Source organism: Aulonocara stuartgranti (genome assembly GCF_965226115.1).
Source record: "Aulonocara stuartgranti genome assembly, chromosome: 16".
In the NCBI taxonomy this organism is placed as follows: domain Eukaryota; kingdom Metazoa; phylum Chordata; class Actinopteri; order Cichliformes; family Cichlidae; genus Aulonocara; species Aulonocara stuartgranti.
In genome coordinates, this window is record NC_138952.1 from 12,723,079 (window position 1) to 12,749,521 (window position 26,443).

Sequence of the window (26,443 nt, forward strand, 5' to 3'; positions counted from 1 at the left end):
AAAACATAAGAAAAATGTGTGTATATATAGCAAACACGGTAGATAAAATTTAGACACAAACAGTCATAAAAGTATCAAAGCAAATATAAAAACTGAGCAAGGTAAAAATGTCCTAAGACAGATCAGGTGTATGCAATTCTAAACAGATGGGTTTTGAGTAGTGATTTAAAAGTGGTGAGACAGTGTGTGGTCCGTAGAGCAAGTGGAAGTGCATCCAAAGTCTCGCGGCAGAACAACTAAAGGCTCTGAGTCCCATGGTAGTCAGGCGAGCAGGTGGAACTGACAGAAGGGAAGCTGAAGAAGAGCGGAGTGTATGAGGGGGTGAGTATGTATGGAGAAGATCGGATAGATATGGAGGAGCAAAGTTATGAAGCGGTTTGAAAGTGAGAAGCAGGATCTTGAAATTGACACGGAGGTGAATTGGGAGCCAATGGAGCTGTTTAAGAACAGGTGTTATATGTTCAGTGGATCTAGTTCTGGAAATAATACGAGCAGCTGTATTTTGAACCAACTGCAGTTTATGGAGGGATTTATGAGGTAAATCATAGAGAAGAGAATTACAGTAATCCAGCCGAGATGTGACGAGCATTGACAAGTATGGCGGTACTGTGTCGTGTGAGTGAGGGACGAAGACGGTTAATATTACGGAGATGAAAGTAGGAAGACCGAGTGATATTATATGTGCTGTGAAGGACAGAGTGCTATCGAGAATGACACCAAGACTCTTAACCTGAGGGGAGGGTGTGACAACAGTTATCAATGGATAACGAAAGACTGGTTGGAACTGTAGTCAGTTTTGATCTGGTGCCTATTAAAATGAATTCTGTTTTATTGCCAGTAAGTTTAAGAAAGTTGTGAGTAAACCAGACCTTGATTTCAATTAAACAGTCAGAAATGGATGTGGGTGGGAGAGTAGCTGTGGGTTTGGAGGATGGGTAGAGCTGGGTGTCATCTGCGTAGCAGTGAAACTGGATGTTATGCTTCCTAAAAATATTACCTAGGGGTAGGAGATAGATGATAAAAAGTAAAGGACCCAGGTCAGAGCCTTGGGATACACCGGAATTAACTGGAGTAGATACTGATCTGTGAGGGAGTAATTGAACAAACTATGAGCGGCCAGAGAGATGAGAAGTAAACCAGGCGAGTACTGTACCATTGATGCCAATAGATGCTAATCTGTGAAGGAGGATGCGGTGGGAGATCCAGAATCAGCTGCAAGCAAAAGATCATTGGTGAATTTTACTAGGGCTGTTTCTGTACTGTGACATGAACGGAAGCTGGACTGAAACTGTTCGTACAAGTTATTTCCAATGAGATGATGATGAACCTGTGCAGCCACTATCTTTTCAAGAATTTTTGCTAGGAAAGGGAGATTTGAAATTGGCCTGAAATTATTTAGATTGGAGGGATCTGAACCATTTTTTTTTCCAGTATTGGAGTTATTATTGCAGTTTTAAGAGAAGAAGGAACAGAACCAGATATAAGAGAGGAGTGTACGATATTAGCAATCAGTGGGGCAAGAGACGGGAATAAGAGTTTAACAAGATTTGTAGGCAGTGGATCAAGTTTACGTGATGATGACTTTAAGTTAGTAATTATGGAAGATAGCTGAGTTATTGTGGGAAGTTCAAAATTGGATAGAGAGGATGACAGCTGAGAAGGACAAAAAATGCAGATAGAACAATTGACCATTTCATAGTACGAGGGCAATTGTTGATGAAGATTCTCAATCTTGGTGTTAAAAAAAAAAAAAATCATAAATTTGTTGTAAACGGTGGCAGAGTGTGTATGTATGGCAAAGGTATCTGGGGGTTTAACAATATTATGCAATGTAGAAAACAAAGTGAGAGTGTTTCCTTCAGCAGATTCAATAACAGGTGTAGTAAGCAGATTTAGCAGGATGAATAGCTTCTTTATAGTGTTGTATATGACTGAGATACATGTCCTTGTGAATAGTAAGTCCCGTTTTCCTGGAGAGACGTTCTAGGCGGCGTCCAGTAGCTTTAAGTTGGTGAAGTTCAGATGAGTACCATGGCGCAGAGCGAGAGAAAGAAACTGTTCGAGTTTTTTGGGGAGCCAAGGTATCTAAGAGGTTGATGAGTTCATTGTTATAGTGAGATACCAGGTCGTCTATGGAAGCTGAGGCATCAATGGTAGGTAAGTTATTAATGCCATGGGAAAGAGCTGATAGATCAATGCCCCTAATATTTCTAAAAGTAATTGAGCGGTTTTGTTTATTTTTGTATAGTGGGAGACTAGCATTGAATAAAACTAATTTATGGTCTGAAAAAGATACAAGACAGGATGGATCCATGCTTTCATGTTGTTTATGGCAACATGACCCTACCATTTAAGCAACATTTTTCTAGTGTTCCAGAGAACTGTTGCTCACCTGATTTTTTTTTTTTTTCTTCAGACCATTTGTCCTGCAGGTTTTAGATCTCACCCTGGGTCAACACACCTGAATCCATTCTCATTCCCAGGCCTCCGAAGAACTCCAAGATGTGGAGGAGGTCATTTAGCCATTTAAATCAGCTGTGTTGGATCAAGGACACATCTAAAACCTGCAGGACACCAGCCCTCGAGGCCTGGAGTGCATGTTTCTCTAATGCATTTACCTAATAAAAACAAACAAACATTGACCTGCATATTCTGTAATTTTTCATATCATATTATTCTGAGTGTTCACTGAAGTGATCATCTCCTCCATGCTGATGCCAACTTGCCCGCACCTTATTTAATACGGTAATTTGACTGTATAGGGATGAAGCTAGAGGAGTTGAATACAAGCAATTTGGCTTGAAAAGATTTTTTTTTAAATTATTATTATTAATTACCACTGAGTGGAGAAATGGATCCACAATGCATGACGTCACCCCATTTAAAGTAAACGTAAGGTGAGCGTTGACCTCTGACACCTACATATGAATCTGACCTTGCAGACGAAAACACTACATAGTGCTACAGTAATTTCACATTAAAGTACAAGCTGGTGGTCTAACTTTTTAATTCTTGTATAACTGTATCTGCAGTTTAAGCTGCAGTAGGCGAAGGAGCCACCAAGGTAATTGTCCTGAACGCCTTGTCTATTTTTCTATTGTTTAGACTGTGAGAGTCATTTCAAGGGTGTCATTTTGAACGTGGGCTCTTCAGTTGTATGGTAGATTTTCTTACTCTGCTTTCTCTGAATACAGACCCTCCTTTATCTTCAGTATCACATTAACAAGCTGTCCATTCATTGAATACCAAACAGGACTCGTTACTTGAAGCTAGACTGTGTGCGTATGTGTGGGGGAGAGTAAAAAAGTCAGAGATAATACGTATTAATTACAGGCTCTATCTGAAGAGTGTTAATGAATGCCGTGGTTAGCAGCAGTTTAAATGAGCTAATGACACGGCAGCTCATTTACAGACCCGCACACGCACTCACACACATACAGAGTGGCTTGGCAATATAGATCTTCTTTCCTTTGGGTGAAATTTTGGAAGTTATTCAGACATAGTTATATCAATGTACATTGTTTCAACAAATACAAGGCCTTTGTCTCAAACAGTGTTGACCTTGCTGAATTTATTTGTTTCTCCCACATGCACAATGCAGCAGTCGTCATCGTCAAGGTGGCTCCCTGTACGTTAATGCTACAGTTTTCTGTTGTGGCATACTGTATGTATGAAAACATCAAATCTGGAGGCGATTTTCCTTAAATTTGGAAACTTCCTCTTGGTCAACAGACCAAGGCTGTGAAAGGAGTATTTGCTTTGAACAGACATTTTTGTGTCTTATTAGAGCTGTGAGCTGCTTGCAAATGTTATTCTGTGCCCAGTTTACTCCGTTAATGTTTCTGCATGCGTTCGGGTGTGTCTTTTTAGGTTTTGGTTCATGCCATAACAGAGCATGTGGAAGATGCTGGGGTGCACTCTGGAGATGCTACCCTAATGCTGCCAACACAGACCATTAGCCAAGGGGCACAGGAAAAGGTCAGTTAAGTCACCTTAAAGTTGACACGGTGCACATTGCATATTCCCTTGTAGAAAGTGTCCAGTGTGTTATAGACACACAAAAAATGACATATAAAGAAATTATTTAGTGTTCAACAAATTTCCAGATTGAGACCATAATTCAAATGGTTTAAGAAACAGTCTACAAAACAGTCGATCATCTGTTGAATTTTTTTTTTTAATGATATTTATTTAAAGCTAGTTTCACATTTATAGCTAAGTGAGGGGGGATGTGCCTTGGAATATTATATTCTTTTGTACTAATTACTTTAAGTCCTGCAGTTTTAGGTACAAAATGAGCTTTTCATGTGTGTCTCTTGCTTTAGGTCTTTTCCAGCCCCATGCACATGTCGTTATGTTAGAGCCAGAGCTGGTACTGCCATCCCTGTTTGTTGTTACAAACACAACAGTGTGAATAAGCAGAAAATGCAACCAATCAATAAAATGTATCCTGATGAAAAGGGTGCATCTGTCCATTAAAAAATAAATAAATAAAAAAAAAATTTAAAAAAAGGAAATCAAAACTGGCAGAATGGAAAGCAGCTTTAGTGATTCAAACTGGGGTTTTTTTTTCTTAATCCATGTTGAGTAAGCAGTTTACCTTGCACTTTATGCTTTTAATGTTCTCCATTTGTGTTCAAACTGAAACAGTCTTATTTGATTTTTAAGTGTGTGGTTTTTTTTCCCTTCGTCTTCTCCTCCTCCTTCTTTTAGGTTAAAATTGCCACCCGAAAAATCGCGCACGCATTTGAAATTTCTGGGCCATTTAACACTCAATTTCTGGTTAAAGGCAATGATGTCATGGTAGGTATATCTCTCAGTGTGTGACTAAAAAGACAGATTGACATTTTCACACCTGGTTTCAGCTAATGCAATTCACTCACAAAATGAAATCCCCTGTTGTTTAAAATGGTTGGCAAAGCTGGCCGAATTAATAATCAACCTTGCCTTCAGCTTTGGTGTTCAGCCACAGCGCACATGCACGCCCACTATTTGTGTGTATGTGTGTGTATCTAATCTGGCCATTTGTATAGTATATTTATGCATTTGTAATCTATATATTTCTATTTATCTAAGTAACCTTAATTTAAAGTTAATGGTATACTGAAAGAATCGGTTTTTCTTATTTTTATTTTTTTAAAAAAAGAAAAAAAAAACTTTTTTCAGATGACTATATTTTTGTATATTGCATCCTGTAGGTGATCGAATGCAATCTGCGAGCGTCACGCTCCTTCCCTTTTGTATCCAAAACAATTGGTGTCGACTTTATCAACGTGGCAACCAAAGTGATGGTGGGAGAGCCTTTGGATGAGGCCAGCCTTCCCTCGCTCGATAAACCCATCATTCCCGTGCACTACGTTGGAATCAAAGTAAGAAGGAAAACTTACAGCTTACAGCTGGGAAATGCACGACTGGCTTTCTTTGAATGTTTTTGTTTGTTATTTTGATGTTTTTCAGGGTGCAGAGAGAATGGATTGGATTATAGACAAAATGAGTTTTAAAAAAAGAAAGCGTAAGTGAGGAAACACAATTGCAACTCTCTGTAAGTCTTTGTGTCCAAGCATGAAGAATGGAAAAGCAATGTAGGCTATAACAGCTTACTAACCTCTCATAGTTGGTCGAATTAATTGATAGTATTAATAAATTTTAATAAAGTACTGATAGTAAAATGGTGTTAGGACCAGAGATGGGCCGATTACTTTTTTTCAAGTAATGAGTAAAGTAAGGGATTACTATTTTAAAAGAGTAATTAGAATACTGTTACTTTCCCGTAAGCATGCTGCATTACTGCGTTACTAAACCGTGATTTTGTTTGTGAGAGTGTCTCATGACAATGACGTACGAGCGTGCGACGTCCGTGGTAGCAACAGACGTGTGTAGCTCAATAATGTATAATATGGAGAGCGGGAGAGAGTACGACCATTCAGTGTTTAAAGCTATATTTAATTGTTATCAGCTCTATTCACTGCTGTCTTCCTTTTTCTTCACTCTCAGAAGGTTAACGCTTCTTCTTTTTTTCACTGGCTAGCCTCACTCATTACGTTCGTTTAAACAGAATCAGAAACGCCACTTGCAGTGGGAGCGACTGGAGTCAGGTGGGGCCCCCTTAGGGATGTGTGGTCTCTCTGATTCTCATTGCAAACTTTTCCATTGCTGTAGTGTAAAGTTCGCCTGGTGCCAAGCGGTGCCTCTGTCCAAGGAGGTCTACAAAATTAACCACCTGGGATACCAGGCTTGCAAGGTTTTGACATAAACTGTTGCTATTGTTGAGCAGCCCAAGTAGCCCTGTGATTCAACCCACAGGAGGCCACAGAGTAGCTCCTGTGATCAGCCAAAATGTCCCAAGTGCTGCTCCGGTCAGCCTAAGTGCCTGCCCTAAATTCTCCTTTGGTCATCAGCTGTCAATGCGAAGAGTCGGGTGACCCTGTTTTCAGCCCTTCTGCTTTTTGTAGTGGTTTTGTTTTTGTTTTTTTGTTTTTTTTCCCTCCAGTCTGGCAGTACTCAGGACTCTCTTCAGTGTGCCCATGGAACCCTGTGCTCAGCCCATTTTGCTGCCAGTGGGCACAAATGCTGCCAACGCACTTGTGTAATTGTGTGTTCAGTGTCATTCTGTGCAGGAAAAAATGGAATAGCTGAGCAGACAAAGGAACCGCTTTTATTTTTCATTATTTCAGCCCATGCCCATTAGAGTCTGTACACACTAATGTAATAGAAATTTAACCATGGTTCCATTATGCGCTTGCAGGAAATTCTTCAGATGTCACTTTTGTGTTTATGTGTGTACATTAAAGCAGTCGCCTGACACTTCAGGCCAAAACATGTTGTTAGCTCTCTGGCTTGAGAAATTACACAGATAGTCATTGTTAACACTCTAAAGTGCAACAAATGAATTAAAAATGATTTAGTTCTTCTGAATTTCATTCTATTTGCACACTGAAAGCCTCTTTAAATTGAGTAGCAACAGTATTTGTGCTGTGGTGTTATAAAATGCAGCTGTTTATTTTGAGATCAAGCTTAACACCAGCTTTCTTTTCTTTTTCATTTTTTTTCCCCCTTTTTTTTTTTTTTTTTTTTTTTTTTCACTTAATAATCCTGACTTTTGGGTTTTAGGGCCATAAGAAAATAGTATCCATTCATTCTTTCTCTACTGCGTATCCATTCAGGGTTGCAGGGGGGCTGGAGCCTATCCCAGCTGTCTTAGGGCAAGAGGCAGGGTACACCCTGGACAGGTTGCCAATCTGTCGCAGGGTTAACACATAGACACAGACAACCATTCTCACTTACATTCACCTATCACCATTAACTGCATGCCACTAACTGCATGTCTTTGGACTGTGCGAGGGAGCCGGAGTACCCAGAGATAACCCACACAAACATGGGGAGAACATGCAAACTCCACACAGCAAGAAGGTCCTGAGTTCGATTCCACCATCAGGCCGGGGTCTTTCTGTGAGGCAACAGTGCTGAGAGAAACCAGTGTTTTTAACATTACAAGGTATAATCTTGTAACATCATCTTGTATTATGAACAAACAGTATAATTTGATAGAGTATAGTATATTGCATATTTTGGCTGTCTCAGAAACACCAGTTTGGACAAATGGAGGTGAAGCTTCTCTGTTTTGCAAATGGGCAGGGCAAGTCAATGATACTGTGGTAGTTCGCTGTCACTGAGCTTCAGGTTGCACTATTTCACAGATTTCTCTAGCGGTCTCCTATAACCCCTGTAGTTTGCATCAGACCACAAACACAATGGTGACTTTAAAGGGAACAAGTGTTTTGTGTGAAAGAGTCATTTACCTTTCCTTAAAAATGCCTAACTGCCATATCCTTATCCTGTGTGGTTTGTAAATGAGTTCGCGTTTAGAGCCTTACATGTATGGTATTGTTATACGTACTGCAGGCTGCACTTAATACAGCTTGCGTTGGCTCACATAACAAAGACAGCAATTACTCCTTCATCGTTATACCTAGGCATGATGAGGAGAATAGTACCTGGCTTTCTCATACCAACTGGGAGGCTTACTTCTTAGACTGGGTATGAGAGCGTTTACGTGTCGCCAGCTGTTCAAAAGCTATTTTTTCTGAAGTAATTTCTCTCTCTAATTACAACAGAGCTGCTGTAACAATGGTTGTAGTTTGAAACCAATCACGCAGGCATAATCCCCAACTCTTCCCCACCACCTAAAGTTTTCAATTTCCAGTCTGCGCGGTGGTAAGGAATATTAATCAGAGCTCTGAATTCTCCATGCGCCAGGCTTAGACTTCCAGAGTTTATTTGGAGAATATGACACAGGCTTCATACCCCCTGACTGATATGGGACTTCTTTGAAACCTTGCCTCGGTGCATTTGAGTTGTTTTAACAAAGCAGAGCTAATTTTCTTTTTTCCTGTTAAACATGTTTCTTCCACAACATCAAACCTGACTGCAGACAGAGTGATTGTCGAAAAAAAAAAACAACCTTATCCAGCAAAAGTGCCCTAAAGTGTGTTTGATCAGTATATCCCCTCTCACCACCTTTATCCTCACTGTATCATCACAAGACACATGTTATTACCACCAGAGAGACCACTGTCATTTATCTGTCTTATTCCCTCTCAAGCTTTAGTCTTGCAGCCTGTTTTCCCTCTGAAGGCCCCTCATTTGAAGCAATGTTTCTTTATTTTTATTTTTTTATTTTCACTAACAAGTCCCTATTGTGTCATTTCTGTCTCCATATACAAACTCATAGGAATAACACCACATTTGTATTTATGATACCAGGAGGAGAAAGAGCATGAAAACAACATTTGAGCAGGATATGATGGTTTGGTGTCGCTCCCCGGTTCAAAGCCATTTAGTGAAGAAATGTAAGTTCCAGCTGCTACATGCTTGGTCCCCTGACCATGGGGAATTACTGTATTATGGTAACTTCTAAGACAAATTCTTGTGAGCTTAATGACCCAGGAGAAAAATGTACACTTGAAACAGCATGCTGGACTTACACTTTTCTTAAACACTTAAATATGAGGAGGTCATGTTAGTAACACTCATGATACTGGCACCAAAGCATGTGGCACAGGTATATCTGCCAGTTGGTGTTTGGTTACTTTTATGTCATTTTTAAACACTCAAATATTGCTCCTGCTTTTTAAAGTGCTGTGCAAACTGCTCCAAAATATTTCATATTTTTAGGTACATGCAGGTACCAGAATTTTGGGGCCACATATACGCTTTAGTCTACTCCTTTATCATGCATGACTAGTCCATACTGTTAAAAATGTACAAAAATGATTATGGTTTGTTGTGGAGACTGCTTGAAGGAGTGGCCAATCTTAAAGTCCTGGCCAGAAAGTGACCTCAGAAAGGTCACTTTACTGGGGACACTTTGCTAGTATTGGGTTGGACCCCATTTTTGCCTTCATTACTGCCTCAAGTCTTCATGGCATAAAATTATCAAGTTGCTCAAAACATTTCTCAGAGATTTTGGACCATGCTCTCATGATGCCATTCCACAGTCGCTATTGATTTGTCAATTGCACATCCAAGACACACCTCGTAGCCCGAAGGTGCTCCCTTGGATTGGATCCCAGTCTGAGATGATTTGGGATTTGTGACATTAGTGTGTTATTCTGCTGGAAACTGAAGATCTGTACAACGTGGTCATAAAGGAGTGTGCATGGCCAGGATTAGTACTTACGTAGGCTCTGCTATTTAAATGATGCTTAGTAGGGAACTAAGGGCCCCAAAGTGTGCTAAGAAAACAAGGTTCAAGGTTTGGCATGTTGTGCGTTTAGAGATGTCTTCTGTGCAGTATGGCCATTGTCCTCTGATTCCTGGCTTCTCTAGGTAAAAATAACTAGTTGAACTGCTGCTCATTGGACGTTTTTTCTTATTTTGAACCAGTTGGCTGCGTGCAAAAATGCCAGTACATTGCAAAATTCTAAAATACTCAGACCAGCCTGTGAGACACCAAAAACCATTCCATAGTTTTTTACTGTTCTGACGCTCCGCTTAAACTTCAGCAGGTCGTCTTGAGTACGTCTACATGCCTAAATACATTAAGATGGTAACATAATTATGAATAATGATTTATGTCAACAAGCAATTGAACAGATATACCTAATAATAAGGTGATCTGCGAGGGCAGATTTTTATTTTATTTTTTTAATTGATTTCCTTAAGAATTCTGGTCAGCTTTCTGGGTGGGGGGGATAAATAGTTCTTCTTTTTCATCTTCTTTCACATGCTCATTTTTTTTTTCAACATGAGAGTGACCCAATTTAGCCTGAACTTAGCAGAAACTTGTTTTGTGGTTTTCTTTTTTGTTTTTTGTTTTTAAGTCTTGCATGCCACTGAGACGCACAGCAGCTACCCTTCTGATTTTGGCAGATGTTTTTTATTTTTTCTGTGTGTGAGTGTAAGAAAAATCTTGCCCAAACAGATTTTTTTTCCTTCAGTTCTTTTAAAAGAAAAAAGAAGAACTTATAATGGTTTCTAGTTTGCCCAATTATATGCTTCCAAGCTTTTCAACTAAAAACGGTTCTCAAATTAGAAGTGTGCTTTGCTGTTTCCCCTGCTGGTGGCGTGATTTTATGAAAAAGAAGAAAAGAACATTTTAGACTGTGCAGCTTTTCACAGTTGTGTTGCCTTTATTCACACATGTGTATAAATATCAACTACTGGTTGGAGAACCACAGGAATAATATTAACTGGGGTTTATTGGTAGTGATGATCAGTCAGAGCACCTTCCAGCAAGCTTTACCACTGAGGTGACTGAGGTGCAGCATAACAGAGCCAACCTGCACCATACAGTCATGTGAGAAAATTAGGACACCCAATTAAATAAGTGGCTCTTTCTAAAGAAATGTTCACATATCAATGTCCAATCATGTTTTCATGTATTACTGGGAAAGAAAGTGACTTAATTGCAATTAAACAACAATAATTAAAAACATTTTACACATCAAAAAAAGATATGAACAAAAATTTGTATTTTAATGGAGGAAAAAGTTAGGACACCCTACCCCCTAATAACTAGTGTTGCCCCCTTTGGCTGACATAAATTCAGTGAGACGCCTTTTGTAGCTTTTTACCAGTCTTTGACAACGATCAGAAGAAAGTTTGCCCCACTCCTCAATGCAGAATTCTTTCTGCTGTGAGATGTTTGAGGGTTTTCTTGCATGTACAACCTGTTTCAAGTCACCCCACAGCATCTCAATGGTATTAATATCAGGGCTTTGATTTGACCATTCCAGGACTCTCTACTTAGTTTTTAGCCAGTCCTTGGTGGATTTGCTGGTATGCTTTGGGTCATTGTCATGTTGCAGTGTCCAGTTCCACTTCGGCTTTAATTTTTTAACAGATGGTTTCACATGTTCTATAAGCACTCCCCAATACACAGTCAGATGCATGATGGATTCTATTAAATTCAAATTCAAATTTTATTTGTCACGTACACAGTCATACACAGTACGATATGTAGTGAAATGCTTGGACAACTGCTCGTGACCTAAAGAAAACAAAAAAGGAAAAGGCTATGAATAAGATAGGAAATAAATATGAAAAATTAAAAAGGGTAAATTTAACTAAGAAGGAATAAAATATAAATTAAGGTTAAAAATGAAATAACTGTACAACACAAATTAGAATGAAGGGTAAATTTAACTGGGAAGGAATAAGATAAAATATATAAATTAAAGTTGAAAATAAAATAACTGTACAACAAAATACACAATATAGAACTATATAAGAATGTATGAAGAAATCTAAATAAATATATACACAATAACAGCAGCTGTACAAGTATTAACCGGAAATGAAGAATATAGTGACCAGTGTTGTGCAAAAACAATGTGTGCAAAAACAATGTCCAGAAAGTCCAGTGTGTGTGTAAGAACTGTATGTGTGGGTCAGTACTGTGTGGTGGTGTGATTGAGAGACCGTATCGCCTGCGGGAAGAAGCTCCTCCTCAGTCTCTCTGTGTTGGTCTTCAGGGAGCGGAATCGCTTTCCTGACCTCAGCAGAGAGAACAGTCTGTTGTTGGGATGGCTGAGGTCCTTCACGATCTTCCTGGCCTTGGTCCGGCACCGCCTGCTGTAGATTGAGTGCAGGTCAGGGAGCTCGGAGCGGATGGTGCGCTCAGCTGACTGCACAACCCTCTGTAGAGCTCGTCTGTCCTGCATGGTGCTGTTCCCGAACCAGGTTAAGATGTTTCCCGCCAGGATGCTCTCTATGGTGCACGAGTAAAAGTTCCTGAGCACCTTGGAGGGCAGTTGGAAGTCTCTCAAGCGTCTGAGGTGGTAGAGACGCTGTCGGGCCTTTTTCACCACGGTGTTGATGTGACAGGACCATGACAGGTCCTGCGTGATGTGAACTCCGAGGTATTTGAAGCTGTCCACTCTCTCCACTGGGCACTCGTTGATGACAGGGGTCTGGTAGTTCCTCTCCTGCTCAGTGCTGAAGTCCACTATCAGCTCCTTTGTCTTACTGACGTTTAGAAGGAGGTTGTTCCTCTGGCACCAGTTCTCCAGATTCCTAATCTCCTTCAGGTAGGCCGTCTCGTTGTTATCAGAGATCAGGCCCACCACGACGGTGTTGTCAGCAAACTTGATGATGGTGGTGGAGCTGGTAGTGGCCACACAGTCATATGTGTACAAAGAGTACAGCAGGGGGCTCAGAACACACCCCTGGGGGGCTCCAGTGCTGAGAGTGGTGGAGGCTGAGACATGTCCGCCCATCCTTACTGCCTGTGGTCTGCCAGTTAGGAAGTTGGAGATCCACTGACACATAGATGAGCTGAGTCCCAGATGCTCCAGCTTGGTGGTGAGTGTGGAGGGAATTATGGTGTTAAATGCAGAGCTGTAGTCTATGAAGAGCATTTTAACATAATTCCCCCTTCTAGTGTCCAAGTGAGTGAGTGATGTGTGGAGGAGATGAGAGATGGCATCGTCTGTGGAACGATTTGGACGGTAAGCGAACTGTAGTGGGTCCAGTGTGTCTGGTAGTGAAGAAATGATGAAGTCTCTGACCAGGCGTTCAAAGCACTTCATCACTACTGAGGTGAGGGCTACAGGGCGATAGTCATTGAGAGAAGCCTATTATGGGGGGCTGCAGGTGCTGCTGCTACAAAGTATCCCCAAACTAGGATACTGCCACCTCCATGCTTCACAGCTGGTATGAGGTTCTTTTCTTAGAAGGCCGTACTTCTTCTTGTCCTTAGCGGGCGACCAGCGGCGGTGGTCTGCCGCGCAACCAGTACGCTGCTGTAGGTGCCGCAGGTTCTCTTGCTTGACCAACGATTATCTTCCACGCTTTTCGATCTAAGGCGATGGTTCTTGCCAAACATGGTGTCCAAATAATTCCGTTTTAGACTCATTTGTCCAAAGAACATAATTCCAGAAGTCATGGTCTTTCTCTATGTTCGCTCTGGCAAACTTCAGTCTGGCCTTAATGTTTCTCTTAGAGAGCAAAGGTTTCCTCCTTGCACACCTACCATGAAAGTCAAACTTGTGTAGTTTCTTTCTGATAGTCATGCACTTTCACATCGACAGTAGCCAGAGCCTGCTGCAGTTCCTGTGATGACATTTTAGGATTTTTGTGCATCTTGCGCTCTGCTCTGGGGATGAATATGCTCGCACGGCCAGCCCTGGGAATCTTGGCAGTTGTTTTGAATGTCTTGTAAACATTTGGATGGTGGAATGGCTGATGTCAAATTCTTTTGAGATCTTTTTGAATGCCTTACCAAACCCATAAGTGGCCACAATCTTCTGAGGGCATCAGACAGCTCTTTAGATCTCACCATAGCGCTCACTTCAACAGTCAGGAGCACACCAAACTAAATCTGAGGTTTAAATAGGGCAAGGCTCCTTTAAAATGCTGGTTAATGACGTACTGATCATGTGCACCTGACGTGATACACCGGTGGGATTTTAACCATTTTAAGTGTTTTACGTGTGGGAGTGTCCTAATTTATTCCTCACCAGAAATTGCATTCTTTTTAAATTGCATTTCACAAAGTTTTAAAAAGTCTTTTCTTATTTTTTAATCGTTTAATTATATTATTTGAATCCCTCAGTATCATCAAAATTTATATTAAATATCCAAAATATAAAGGTCATCACCATGAAGATGAAACTTTTACTGTGTTATAGCTGTTCTAATGATAAATGGCACCGAGGAACACTTGTTTCACACCAGCAACAATTAAGTTCTCTAGGATCCAATGCTATGTAACTTGGTACTGCCCATTAATGGTATTGACACCACCCCAGTTATCTACTTATAACACAATCCTCAGAGGGCCTACCCCTAGTTGGCAGTAAGTGTGCAGCTTTACCAAGAACACTATCCAGGCACTATTTGTTTCCTAGAATCCTTACAGCCATGCAACCAACTAGCATGAGCCAGTTAAAAACTTCAAAATTACCACATAATTGCGTTTGTAATAGAAAAAGCACTTTACTCAGAATGGCAGTCGTTTTACTTCTTAGAATGAAGATGCCGTCAACTTTCAGAAAACTGTCTTCACTATTCGTATTTGTTAAAATGTCTTCCAAGAATCCTGAATCTGCCAAGTTCCTGAGTTCCATTTATCTGTGAGTATAAAGACATTCATACAAGTGCTTTTTCTAGTAAAGCAGACAACAACAACAGCAATGTTACATGAAAATGTCTTGCTAGATTCATGTCCTTCTCCACTGGAGCTCAGCTGGTGCCCGAAGATAACACGATTCATGTTGTGGACACTCACAGTTCTACTCTGTTTCGAGTGGTAGGATGTTGAGATTGGAAAAGCTGGAATATTGTAACAATCATACAATCCCACACACTCAATTGCATTTGAAGAACAAGCAATTATAGGCCAAACTGGGCAGCCTTTTTAAGAACTCTGTTTATGAAGGCTTGTCTTCTCGTATCTCGTGACGGCTAAATCTTGACAGATGTCGGTGAGTGCATTTTTTTTTTTTTTTTTAAACACGTCCCTGTGTTTCCCCTTTTGTTTGCGCCTACATTATATTTCCATTTTCATTTCTTCTTCTTAGTGTTAATGATTTAGAATTGGATGATGTTGCTTGGGTCTTTACAGTTTTGTGGCAGGTAAAATTGGTACTTCATTTGACTCACAAATGGACCGTTTTACTCGGAAACCTTCAAATGTGTCTTTGTCAGTCTTTCTGAATTTATATCTGTTTTTGTCTCCGTCATTAAAACTTCCCTCGTTGTTGTTCATTCTCAATACATGGCCCTCTCTCCATTTCATTTTCTTTCTTCTTTACATTCTGCCATTTTATCTCTGCATACTTCCCTGCCTTTCTCTGACTCTTTGAACAAAGGCACGATAAAGATGCTGGTCCCTTGTCTGCATTCCCCTCTCTTCGTCCCTTCTTACATTAGTATGCTAACATTACATTCACTGATTAGATAGCTCACTTCAAGGATGAATCCCCCGCCCCCCAAGTGGCCCTTGCCTGTGTGTGTGTGTGTGTGTGTGTGGACAGACAATGCCACAACCCTATTCGTGGTAGTCTGCAGTTTGAGAAGCATCACTACTTTTCTCTTTCATGTTGTCCACGGCAGTAGTCATAGCAGTTCTCTCTTGTATTATACCATGCCTCCTCTTCTCATTTCTGTAGAAAGAATTGTTTCTACTTGGTATTAATTTGACACTCTATTTATCAGTATTTGCCTTTTCTTTTCTGTAGTCCATAAACAAACAGCTGTTGCGTGGTTTAGCTGTTACTCCTAATGACAAGCTTTCTTCCACCTGTAGGTGGCAGCGTCATGAAATCTCTGAAATGGTTTCAGTAGACTGTAACCATAATGCATGATACTGACCAATAATGTTAAAGAATATTCTTAATTGACTGCCACTTTTTTGTAGTTTTCTTTTTCTGTTCTTTGGAAACCATTTTTTCAACTTCAGTTAAAGATTTTACTGATTTATTTTTGGAAACTTATCCCACAAACCTAATATTAATCTTCTAGCTTGTTAGAGCTGTAAACTGGAGTCTCTTCAAAAAAACAAGTGACAGAGCTTTAGTATTAGCTCACATTTGGTGACATTTCTTTTCTTTTTTCACTATCTTGTGAAAATAAACTTCTTGCTCTTTTCGATCTTTTTACCAGGCACCCATGTTCTCCTGGCCACGACTGAGAGATGCAGATCCTGTACTTCGCTGTGAGATGGCTTCCACTGGAGAAGTAGGTCCCTTGCAAATATACAACTCAATTTTGTGTGTGTGTGTGTGTGTGGATATAGAGATGTGTGTGGATATAGAGATGTGTGTGGATATAGAGATGTGTGTGGATATCTCTATCTCTCTTTATTATTGTGTTTCAATTGTAGAATTAGTTCAAAGACATTCTCATGTTTCTCCTTTTTTGTGTTCTGATGCAGGTAGCTTGTTTTGGACCAAACATTTACTCGGCCTTCCTGAAAGCTATGCTGTCCACAGGCTTTAAGTTGCCTCAGAAGGGCATCCTGATTGGGATTCAGGTAAGGCTCCAACTATTATGCTTTTACTTCTTTCTGTTTCCTTTAGGTGCTCCCCTACAAGACATCAAATGTGTAGACAAGTGTTTCAGGCTATCGGGTTCATGCAGGTCTAACTACTCTCACTGACCTATAAACTATGACCAACTCTGGCAGTCTGGGGAATGACCCAGTAAGGCTGCAATACATAATATGGAAATGATAAAAGTTCTTAGTTATAGAGCTGATGCTTTTTTACATAAATGACTAAGAACTACCACTGACATAAGAGTCACATTAGCTAAGGAGAAAACTGTTTACATACTTATCAGAATGCTATGTCAGAATGAAAAAATTGCTGCAAAACACAGAAGTTTTTCCAATCTGCAGTCACAGAAAAGAACAAAATGTTAAGCTGGACTGTTTTCTGCCACTGCATTACATGATTTCTAGTAATTAAGTCTTGCTGCTACCCAGAGTTGCCAAACTGCGAGTTCACTAATGCAGCTTTAACAAAGCACTCACAGCACCATCTGTGTAATTGGTGCTCTTGGGGAACAGGTCCACTTCAAGGCAAGTGCCTGGGGTCATATACAGACTATAACGTGGCTGACAAACAGCAGCAATTTTGGCTGACGGATCCAGAGAATGCAGACACATGGAACTACAAAAAACAAAAAAACTTAGTTGTAGGGGAGTTTAAAATGGTCTTTTTGATTGAGCAATCTTTGTGAAGAAGTCTGCTGGAGGGTGGGGTAAACATCTGAGTTTCACACAGAGTTCTGAAATGATGTACTCATATTAGGCTCATTTCTGTGATGCTGATATGAGTTTTTTAATGGATATTCTGCTGACAGTGTACACATTGGACTCTTGGTTTCTGCCTATCACAGTTTTTTGGCAGAAAAGTTCCTAAACCCAACCAGCTGCAGTAGAGGAGGCGGGGGATGGGAGAGTTCAGTGCTTCATTACAATTTAATACTGTGCTCTTCTCATGCAGCATTATCAATCCTCCATATTGAAGCCAATCACCTATTGTGCAGTAACACAAGAACAATGGATCCACTAAAATGCCAGAGGTTTGCTGTTCTCATGCTGTGATCGATGCTGGATGAATCCACAACAAGATAAAAATCAGAGCTGAGTTGTTTTGGGATGGTTGTTCTCCCTAGAAGTCGTTGTCCTGCAAAGACCACACCAAGAGCACAATAAGCAGTCCTGAAAGATGTGCAAAAATATCTACAAAATACAGAATTAAATGGGTTGTGTACTCACACTGAGCACGCATACCAATTTTTCATATAGTGGACAGTCTTTAATATACAAAAACACTGAATAAGAATGGTGTTAATCGGTGAAAGGACACCGCAAAAGAAATCCCTATTGGGTTAAAAAAAGGGGAAACTTCTAAGGTTCAGAAAAGAAACTAGATACTTATAAGAAATGCACAAAGCAGACGTAAGTTAACTTAATGGAAAAAATCCACAAAGGGAGAAAAGGCAATGCACAGCACCATCAAAGCCTCTTTCTAACCACAGTGATGCTTTGCTACATTAGGCTTGAAAACTTTACTACCAGCGTGTACACCCTGAATTCCAAATTGTATCAAGAAATTACAGAAAAAAAGGACCAATCTTACGAAATGTTGAGTGAAATGATAAACAAAGGCACTCCAAAAGCACACACCAATTACCACTAGAAGAAAGATCTTCAACTAAGACGATGCAGAAATGTTAGACGTTTGCATGAGATACGGTACAAGATTCTTTAGCAGATACAGAAAATGTCTGAGGTCATTCCTGCTAATGGATGTTCCACAGGTTGCTCAATTGAGGCGTTTACTTTTTCCAGCATGTACTGTGAGGTATACTAGTTTTGGTTTTTTGTTTTTTTGTTTGTTTTTCCCCAATAAAGGCTTAAACATTTTGAATAATTAATCCGTAAACCCTGACAATACTGATGGTTTTCAAAAATGTTTTCTTGCAACTCTACACAAACTCTACAAAGTTCTTTGATCTGGTTTTGTATTGGAAATATGTATGTAGGTCTGAAAATATTATAACCGCTGTCTGCGGCTCTGTGTTACGGCAGATCATTTACAAATTGTTTGTCTAGAAATGGATTGCTTAGCTATCAAATGTCTTCAGCATTTCAGTATTTTCGCAGGATCTACAAAAGTAAAGTTTTTTTGTTTTACTTTGTTTAGTTTGTCTTAACAGACAAAAACTAAACAGTTGTGTTCAAGATACTCTTTCTTTAAGGCTGTTTAAACAAGTTTTTATTGAAAATTAGATTAATCACTCAGACTACTTATATTAACAATAACTATTGGTAAAGTTTGTTATTTTCCTAACCTGTCATGCCCTTATTTTTAGCTGTATGTCAGATTTGCCCATCTAAGTACAGACTTGCGTGTTATATAAGGCTTAATGTAGTTACATGACAAATATCAAACCATATCACAATGCTTTTGATGAGACAGCAGTGACTTCAGCAGGCGCATTGTTTACTAAGCTGAAGGGCACCCAGTGTGAGCATAATCAGTTGCAAATCAGGAGCAAACACTCTGAAAGTGCTGAAAACTCTTCTGTGTGCTTGGTAGAATCCATTAAGTGGGTCATTTGAAGTTGATCTCCAACAAAATTGTTTTTTTTTTTACGTCAGCTTGTTTCATGGAAAAAAAGAATAATTGAAATTCTTTTCTGCTTAAATAATAGTTTTTTGTTGTTTTTTTTAAGTGCACAGCATTGTCTGTACCGAATGTCCATGAGTTACATAAAACAGACTCGAGCAACACACAAGAATGAATGTGTACTGCATAACAAAACTGACATCATGTAAACTGCTTGTATGGTTGAACATGTTTATAATCCTCTGACAGAACAGTCTTAACTACCACAGTTACAATCAAACAAGCATCTGCAGACAACAAGAGTAACCCTTTTAATACTTAACTGAATACCTCGTTTCAGGGCTGGTTTGTGTCTTCCTTTTATAGCTCTAGAAGATGTAACCTTGAAGTCTTTTTTTAGCATCAGTGGTGTCAGACTGTTCCAAGATTGGCACAATATGACCTACCCTCCATTGACCTGAAGGAAAAAGAACACCTAGTTACAATCACATCCTTAAGATCAGAGCAGTTTGGTCTATTTAGATGTAGTTGTCCTGCTCATACCTTGTTTTATAGATTATTATAGATTCGCATTATCAAGGGTTCTGAATCTAGAAGGATACCTCAAGAAATATGTATTGTTGTTTTTGTGTTTTGTCTCTTTCTTTCTTTTCTTTTTTTAAAACAATGGTTTCTCAGTATTTTTTTTTTAATTTATTTATTTTTTTTAGCACAACTGAAGTTCCTGGTAAGCTTGAAAATAAATTATGCAGTCAGTGTCTGTTGTCATAGCAAACACATGTACTCTCTGAGAAATCTTCCATTGGTTGACTGTTGCCAAAAGACAGATGGCAAAGTCATCCCACCAGAGTGAGGAAGTAAATAGACTGTCACACTTTAAAAGAAAAAAACAAAACTGCTCCTTAGCTTGCCTCAGTTATCATATTCCTTATCAGAGAATCTGTTGTTTAGATTTCTGTTGTCTAGATATTGCAATGCTGCCTTTTTTCTTTTCTTTTTTAACTTCAAATTGACTGATATAACACACCTACCTACCAAACCAGAATGTCATTATGTTGTCTTAATTTGGAACAACCCTTTATTGCCTTTGTAAATGTTAAATGAATTGGGGGGGAGAATGTGGGTATTCCAAAGGGATGACAATATTTGTATTATTGTTGAATATTTATATAGTCCTAATTGGGCATCTAAAAATTCAATTATTTTACAAGTTGTGCCTTATTTTGTAACCGCTTTTCTGTAGGGAAGTATCATGAATACAGTGTGATTGTGATTTGAAAGGGAAAGTGAGACAGAAAAGAAGAACAAACCTTCAATGATACAGTGCTGAATTTGTCTCATACAGTATCAGTATCAGTTTTTCAAATATCCGTCTGCTTCCCTCCCTTCCAGCATTCGTTCCGACCCAGTTTCTTGGCTACAGCAAACCAGCTGAAAGAGGAAGGCTTCAAGGTGACTGCAATTTCAAACATAAGAGACGAGACGTGTTATTGAAAATCAGAAATATTTTCCTTTTTGTGATTTTCGGTCATTGAAAATCAGAAATGGCTTCCTTTTTATGATCTTCGGTTAATGAAGCTCTTCTGATTCCTGCTCTTTAGATTTACTGAAAAGAACTAAGAATTTCTTTCCTTCAGTATTTTTACATTCTATATATGTATGCGTTTGTAATGCTGCATTACAGGGAGTGCAGAATTATTAGGCAAGTTGTATTTTTGAGGAATAATTTTATTATTGAACAACAACCATGTTCTCAATGAACCCAAAAAACTCATTAATATCAAAGCTGAATGTTTGTGGAAGTAGTTTTTAGTTTTAGCTATTTTAGGGGGGTATCTGTGTGTGCAGGTGACTATTACTGTGCATAATTATTAGGCAACTTAACAAAAAACAAATATATACCCATTTCAATTATTTATTTTCACCAGTGAAACCAATATAACATCTCCACATTCACAAATATACATTTCTGACATTCAAAAACAAAACAAAAACAAATCAGCGACCAATATAGCCACCTTTCTTTGCAAGGACACTCAAAAGCCTGCCATCCATGGATTCTGTCAGTGTTTTGATCTGTTCACCATCAACATTGCGTGCAGCAGCAACCACAGCCTCCCAGACACTGTTCAGAGAGGTGTACTGTTTTCCCTCCTTGTAAATCTCACATTTGATGATGGACCACAGGTTCTCAATGGGGTTCAGATCAGGTGAACAAGGTGGCCATGTCATTAGTTTTTCTTCTTTTATACCCTTTCTTGCCAGCCACGCTGTGGAGTACTTGGACGCGTGATGGAGCATTGTCCTGCATGAAAATCATGTTTTTCTTGAAGGATGCAGACTTCTTCCTGTACCACTGCTTGAAGGTGTCTTCCAGAAACTGGCAGTAGGACTGGGAGTTGAGCTTGACTCCATCCTCAACCCGAAAAGGCCCCACAAGCTCATCTTTGATGATACCAGCCCAAACCAGTACTCCACCTCCACCTTGCTGGCATCTGAGTCGGACTGGAGCTCTCTGCCCTTTACCAATCCAGCCACGGGCCCATCCATCTGGCCCATCAAGACTCACTCTCATTTCATCAGTCCATAAAACCTTAGAAAATCAGTCTTGAGATATTTCTTGGCCCAGTCTTGACGTTTCAGCTTGTGTGTCTTGTTCAGTGGTGGTCGTCTTTCAGCCTTTCTTACCTTGGCCATGTCTCTGAGTATTGCACACCTTGTGCTTTTGGGCACTCCAGTGATGTTGCAGCTCTGAAATATGGCCAAACTGGTGGCAAGTGGCATCTTGGCAGCTGCACGCTTGACTTTTCTCAGTTCATGGGCAGTTATTTTGCGCCTTGGTTTTTTCACACGCTTCTTGCGACCCTGTTGACTATTTTGAATGAAACGCTTGATTGTTCGATGATCACGCTTCAGAAGCTTTGCAATTTTGAGACTGCTGCATCCCTCTGCAAGATATCTCACTATTTTTGACTTTTCTGAGCCTGTCAAGTCCTTCTTTTGACCCATTTTGCCAAAGGAAAGGACGTTGCCTAATAATTATGCACACCTGATATAGGGTGTTGATGTCATTAGACCACACCCCTTCTCATTACAGAGATGCACATCACCTTAATTGGTAGTAGGCTTTCGAGCCTATACAGCTTGGAGTAAGACAACATGCATGAAGAGGATGATGTGGACAAAATACTCATTTGCCTAATAATTCTGCACTCCCTGTATATTGCTCTTCTAGCTCTATGCTACTGAAGCCACTTCCGCTTGGTTGTGTGCCAATGACGTTCCTGCCATTCCAGTAGCCTGGCCCACTGGGATGGGTGGAGACAACAGCTTGCCCAGTATTAAGAGGTGAGTAAATGTTCATTTAGATTACTAAATTGATGTTAAACCCTTCTGGCACATTTATTTAAGTGGCTCATGTGAAACTTTGGCCTTTAAACTCTGAAGCCAAGCTTGTGGTTTTCAGAGGAAGTGTTTAAGCATTAAATGAATTGTAACATATTAGATTAAAAACAAGATGTCTAATCAGCATAGTATGCTGCCTTAAGATCTAAAGCCTCTTCATTATCGTTGTAAGATGTGAAAAGATCAAAGAAGATTTAGCAGACTCGGAGGTCCAGAGTCATTACATTGACCAGTATAAGACTTGAATAGGGAGAATGATGAAATTATTTATAAGGGTAACATAAAGTTAAAGCAGTTATGGGCAATAATAAAGTACAAAAATTGAACAAATATTTTGCACAACTTCCATAAATGGCGCTGCTACTCTTCCACTTTTTGACACTTTGTTACGGTCCTATAGCGTGTCTCCTAAGTTGATTTTGGTTGGTCGACACTAATGACTTGTCATTGAATTATCATTTTCTCGTGTACTACTGCTCCACTTTCCAGACACACAGCACACTGTAAAATACTGACACTGAAGTCTGGTCACAGAGAGAAACTATCACAACCAAAGAAAATCAAAAATAGCACAAATTAGGTAGATAGTGATATATTTTGCTGTTGGCCACACCTGTGAAACATTGTAGGGAAACTTGCAGTGGAAACTTAATTAGAGTTGCAAAACTTTGAACATTATAGATTGCATTCTTTAATAGCATTTCACTTTCTTGGTATCTTAACCAGGACATGTCTGGCGACGAATTGCTGTACATTGTTTTAACATTGGTCTGTTTTTTTTTATTGAATTGCTCAGTTGCCAGTAGTACAACCTGTTAAGAAAGTTCTACATAGAGAGAATTATTGTAGCACAGTAGCCGTGACTGTGACGGTGTTCAGGTAACGATTCCACAAACGGGTAATGATCATGCCACAATGAAGCCATCTGGACCATATGTTCGGAAGTCAGCTAGTGAAAAAGAAGGTACGAAAAATGTAATAAGCCTAGACCAACACTAACAAACACATACAGATGTACACAACACTATTTGGCATCATCTGTGCAAGGTGGCATAGAGGCCAATTCTTTATAGAAGGAAAAAAACTCACAACCTTTGTTGTCACTGTCTGTCACACACGTTCATTTAGAATTCAGCCTTATTTCTATGCAGTCTGTCGAAGGCCTTCAGGTGAAAATGTAAAAAGAGACTGGGGCTGTGTGTGTGTGGGGACAGAGAAAATTTGGTCTGATCTTTGTTTATGTTGGAAGTATACAAACACAATTTGCTTATTTGGTCATAATTATAATATTTGTTTGTTTGTTTTTTGTTTTTTTGTCTTTTCTGAACATTCTTGTCCAACATTTGGATTATTGGCAGGAAAAATCTAACACTTGGATTTAATAACTGGCGGGACATCCTTTTGCAGCAGTAACTTCAAATAAGTGTTTTCAGTAGCTTCACATCAGGCCTGTTATGCTCTCAGAAGGTATTTTAGACTTTTTTTTTTTTTTTTTTTTTACAGCGTTCCTATATCTCGGCCACATTGTTAAGATTTCTTGAGTGAACAACTGACCTGAGCTCCGTAACATTTCTAGTCTCAAGGTCTGGGTTCTGTCTGGCCAATGTGCAAATTCAGCATCTCTTTCTTTTCACAGTGTATTTACTTTTATGTTTAAAGTCCTTTTTTTTTTTTTTTTTTCTTTTCTGCGGCATCACCAATTTCTACAACAGCTTCAGCTAGTGGAGAAGCCACTCTGATATTATCCTGTAAAATGCTCTTGAGCTGTCTAGAAGGAGCAAACCAACCCCAAATCCTCTTTCCACTGTGTTTGACTTTTGGGTGAATGATTTCATTTTGGCAGCAGCCCTCTTTTACACTATGGTTAACTTGCATACAGTACAGAAAGCTCAATCACTGAAAAATATTCCTGTATTGATTCCTCTTCATCTCCAACTTTTTGTCTCTGATTCTTGTTTTAAGTTGTTAAAAATATTGTATTATAGTTGGGTGACCATTCCCACAGAGTAGACTCTGCTAAATTGTCTTTACATCCACCTGTAAACTGATGACTGAGACTTTCTTCATCAACTGTTCCAGCTTCATACAAGTCAGCAAATACAACTTTGAGATCTTAGATCTTCCCACAACTTCAAGCTGATTTCATTGATGATTGGGCTTTATGTTTGCAAGTTTGTAACTCAGCTTTTGCTGATGATTATAATTTTAGCTGTAATTTTCTACTTGCATTATGAGTATTTCAGTTGTGTGATCAATGTGGACTTGTGTTTGTGTTTGAATATTTGTTAAACTATGGTTTTATCAATCAAGAGCTGATATAATGATTATCTGAAGCAGACTGATCAGTCAGGCAGGAGAAAATGCCATTGTCAGCAACATGGTTAAACCTGATTTTAGTTATTTCATTTTTTTTTTTAAATTCTTCATAGCTCTCTTTGTTCTTTCTGTTCTTTTCCTAGTTGTAAAGTATCTGTGTCATTTCAACTTGCTGCATCTCTGTATAATTGTCTTCGTCCTTCACTGATTCCTTTTTTTTGTCTTTTTTGCTTAGAATGTAAAGTCAAGTCATCTTGTCTAATCTGATTTTCAAGAATCTGTTTCCACTGTAGAGAATCTGTGGGGTATATGGCCTAAAGCTATGCGGTTCTGGTCAGGCGAGTTGGCTGCCAATCAAGCACAGTAATAACAAACCATTTGGTAGATGTTTTGTCACTATGGGCAGGTACTAAGGGCTGCTAGAAAACAAAAATGGGTATTTCCATAAAGCTCATCAGCAGCTGGAAGCTCTACAACTTCCTGGCAGACGACCTGCCATTTGCAGGCACCTCAAATAATCGGACTGTGGACAATTCAAACTTGAATGATCTTCAACTCTTGTTTCTTGTACTCTCCCCCCACACTTTAGGTCAGGGGTGGGCAAACTTTTTGATTCGTGGGCCACATTGAGTTCTAACATTTGACAAAGGGGCCAGAACAGGAGTAGATAGATGGCATGCTTTGAAAACATCACCTCATTGGGGGAAAAATACACATCTTGAGATATGGAGAAAACATGTGCTTTAATTTTCAATGAAAATGAAGAAAAGCATTACAATAAAATCTCTGACTTCGAAATGAGCCTTTAAACACTGAAAATCAAATAAATGAACATTTTATTTTAAAGCACTGAAAGTTCTGTTATCCTTCAGGATATCACATCACTCTCCTCCTAACTCTTTTTTTTTTTCTTCCAAAAACGGTAGGAGATGCAGCTGTACTTGTCCTGTTCCTTTTATTCAATTTGTTTCCCCCGTGCCAAAAGTCAACAACGACCAGTGCAAGAACGAAACAGTTGCAGCAAGTCAGTCTGTGAAGCGTTATATTTGATCTGCGCGCACTGTTCATTTTAACAACGTGCGTATCACGGAGACACACATTTTAATGGGAGCAGTGTTGTTGGTCTCCTTTTTTAGCCAGCGCATCAAAGTCTGGAGTTAGTTTTGTTGTGGCGATTCTCAGGATTGATCTGAGGTGTAGGTCTGTTAACTTGGATCTGTGGCTGGCTTTGTTGATGTTCATGACGCTGAATGTCTGTTCACACACGAAGGTAGAGCCGAACAAAGCCAACATCATCTGCGCTTTTCGTCTTAGATTTGGAAACGCGGCATCATTGAGTGAAGCATAGAAGTCATTTAGTTTCAGAGAGCTGAACTTCTCTTTTAAGGCAGGGTCGGACTGAAGGTCGATGAGTTCGAGCTGAAGCTCCTCTGGAGCTGTTTCGGGGTCTTGTGACAGAGGAAAGGCCACCAATTGAAGTGACTTGTCAATTTTATCGAAATCCAAAAACCGACGGCAGAATTCTCCGTGCAGTGCATCCAGTGACTCACTGTATTTCTTTACTTTTGCTCCGGCCTCTTTCAGCGTGGCTAGTGTAGGAAAATGAGTGAATGACTTGTTCAAAATCTGCCTGGAGA

The 26,443-nt window shown here is 39.5% G+C and overlaps 1 protein-coding gene across 3 annotated transcripts in view; it reads left to right on the forward strand.

Annotated features, from left to right (window-relative positions):
- The window catches only part of cps1 (carbamoyl-phosphate synthase 1, mitochondrial), a 68,452-nt gene that overhangs the window by 36,721 nt on the left and 5,288 nt on the right, over positions 1-26,443 (forward strand). For all 3 annotated transcript variants that reach the window (XM_082509406.1, XM_082509404.1, XM_082509405.1), the window contains exons 30-36: positions 3,871-3,978; positions 4,714-4,803; positions 5,199-5,369; positions 16,108-16,182; positions 16,379-16,477; positions 20,478-20,537; positions 22,321-22,433. In XM_082509406.1, the coding sequence (XP_082365532.1) occupies positions 3,871-3,978; positions 4,714-4,803; positions 5,199-5,369; positions 16,108-16,182; positions 16,379-16,477; positions 20,478-20,537; positions 22,321-22,433 (716 nt within the window). The remainder of the gene's footprint in view (positions 1-3,870; positions 3,979-4,713; positions 4,804-5,198; positions 5,370-16,107; positions 16,183-16,378; positions 16,478-20,477; positions 20,538-22,320; positions 22,434-26,443) is intronic.